At 41.5% G+C, this 1,875-nt stretch overlaps 1 protein-coding gene across 1 annotated transcript in view; it reads right to left on the bottom strand.

Moving 5' to 3' along the window:
• Positions 1–148: 148 nt before the first annotated feature.
• The window catches only part of rft1 (RFT1 homolog), a 2,972-nt gene continuing 1,245 nt past the window's right edge, over positions 149–1,875 (bottom strand). The window contains exons 5-9 of the mRNA XM_020607744.1: positions 1,517–1,777; positions 1,277–1,421; positions 1,087–1,192; positions 751–1,000; positions 149–605 (exon numbers count right to left, since the gene is read on the bottom strand). Coding sequence (XP_020463400.1) covers positions 438–605; positions 751–1,000; positions 1,087–1,192; positions 1,277–1,421; positions 1,517–1,777 — 930 coding nt within the window. The 3' untranslated portion in view covers positions 149–437. The remainder of the gene's footprint in view (positions 606–750; positions 1,001–1,086; positions 1,193–1,276; positions 1,422–1,516; positions 1,778–1,875) is intronic.

Below are 1,875 nucleotides of genomic sequence, written 5' to 3'. Positions count from 1 at the left end.
CTGGCATCATTACAAAGATTATTTTTATCTTATATTATAAAGGTTGTTGCTTAAAACTGGTGTTTCAGAGATTTGATATTTACATACATCTGACATTAAAATTTTTTCATGAATTGAATGACACAAATATAAATATATAGTAGTTCTGTTGTTTTGTGTGTTTCCAGTATCAAATGTGACCTTTTTTTAAAATGAATTCATTTTTTTGTCACCCACAATTAGATCCCTAAAAAAGTCATGACATATTTATTGATAGTTTCATGTTACATCACAGAAATGATACAGTGAAAACATCACACACACTCACACTTGTAAACATTCACATACTCATATGTGAGGTCTGTTTGAAAATGTTGTTCACTTGTTGTTCCCACGCAGTCGTACAGTAGTCACAGTTTACAGTGAAACAAAGTTTTTGTCCAGGCTGATATAACAGTCTAATTTAAGTGTTTCTTTCTATACCGAGGCAAGAGCTGAGTCCTCATAAACTGAACAAGGCGAGTTTCTGTGAATAGAACAGCTGTAAGAACGCCAAGCAGACACGCTGCTCCCACACCGATATGGACCAGCCTCATCAACCAGCCGTTATCACAGCAGAAAACACTCTGAAAACAGAATAAAGCAGCTTGTTTGGGCCATTGATTTGTACAGGTTTTTAACACAGATCATATAGAATAAAACAGAAATGTATAAGTCAACATTTAGTGGTAAAACACAAGGGGAGAATTAAGAGACACTGTTTTCTTGTACCTCAGACACTGTTGTGATGCTGGCACTGACAGCTAGTGCCAGGAGTAGGAGCGGGGAGGGCAACAGGCCTCTCAGAGGTTTCCATTGACTGAACTGGAAGTAGTGGTGTATGTAAAGCAGGCTGTGGAAGATGCGGAGACCCATGTTAAGGCAGTTGGCCAGTATGAAACCAAACCTGCCTACCCACCATGTCAGTATGTAAGACAGGAAGAGGAAAGACACAGACAGAGCCAGCATCACCAGGTTATACCTGAGGACAAAACACAAACACCATGTTACATGACCAGTTATAATGCTGTGCAACAACAGTCTCTGTGTGTATTACTACATTCTTACTTGTCAACCTCTGCTTGGCTCATGGCGGCAAATACAAAGCACTCTGTTACACCATTTACAGCGAGCAAGAGGACGTAGCAGCTGTAGTATCGCAGCAAAGTGGGGCCTATAAGAACACCAAACAAGAGAAAGTTATATATTGTGATGTTTCATGTTGGTGACTGCTGTGTCTGGATTGTAGCTCACTTACCCGCTCCACTGCTCAGTAGAGAGCCACCATAAATGTCCAGAGCCAAGTGGGAGTAGGCACCGCCAAACACTGCAATAATCAGACCGATCACCAGCACCAGTTTCAGCAGACACTCCAGGACCTCTGCTGCAATGGTAACGTTATCCTATAAACAAAACCCACAGCCTGAGGTAAAACTAACAACAGTTCCTGCCTAGTGTTTCACAAAGACACGTTTGCGTTTATTTCCACAGTTCAGACCTGTTTCTGACTTTTGACATCACGTCCTCTCTCCAGTACTTTGGCAAAAAAGATATAGAAGCTTTCCTCAATGGGCAAGAAGATGAAGCGTGCCACCATGGAGCCCAGATTGTTGACGATATCATAAACACCCTGGTCTCCAAAGCTGAGAACATTCAAGAAGGTCATGACATAACGCTCACCCTCTGTCAGGATCTGCTTCAGGAAGGACTGCTTGAAGAAGCTCCAGGTGAGCCGGGCTAGAGTCCAATCAACTAGTGGCTACAAACAACAACAGATGAGGAATATTTGTCACAAATGGTAAACAGCACACATAAGTCATCAGTTTGATTTGTGGGGACAGATGATAACTAAAAATT

This window comes from Monopterus albus, unplaced genomic scaffold, assembly GCF_001952655.1.
Source record: "Monopterus albus unplaced genomic scaffold, M_albus_1.0 scaffold89.1, whole genome shotgun sequence".
Lineage (NCBI taxonomy): Eukaryota > Metazoa > Chordata > Actinopteri > Synbranchiformes > Synbranchidae > Monopterus > Monopterus albus.
The sequence above is the reverse complement of the archived record's forward strand: the minus strand, read 5'-3'. Positions and strand labels throughout refer to the sequence as shown.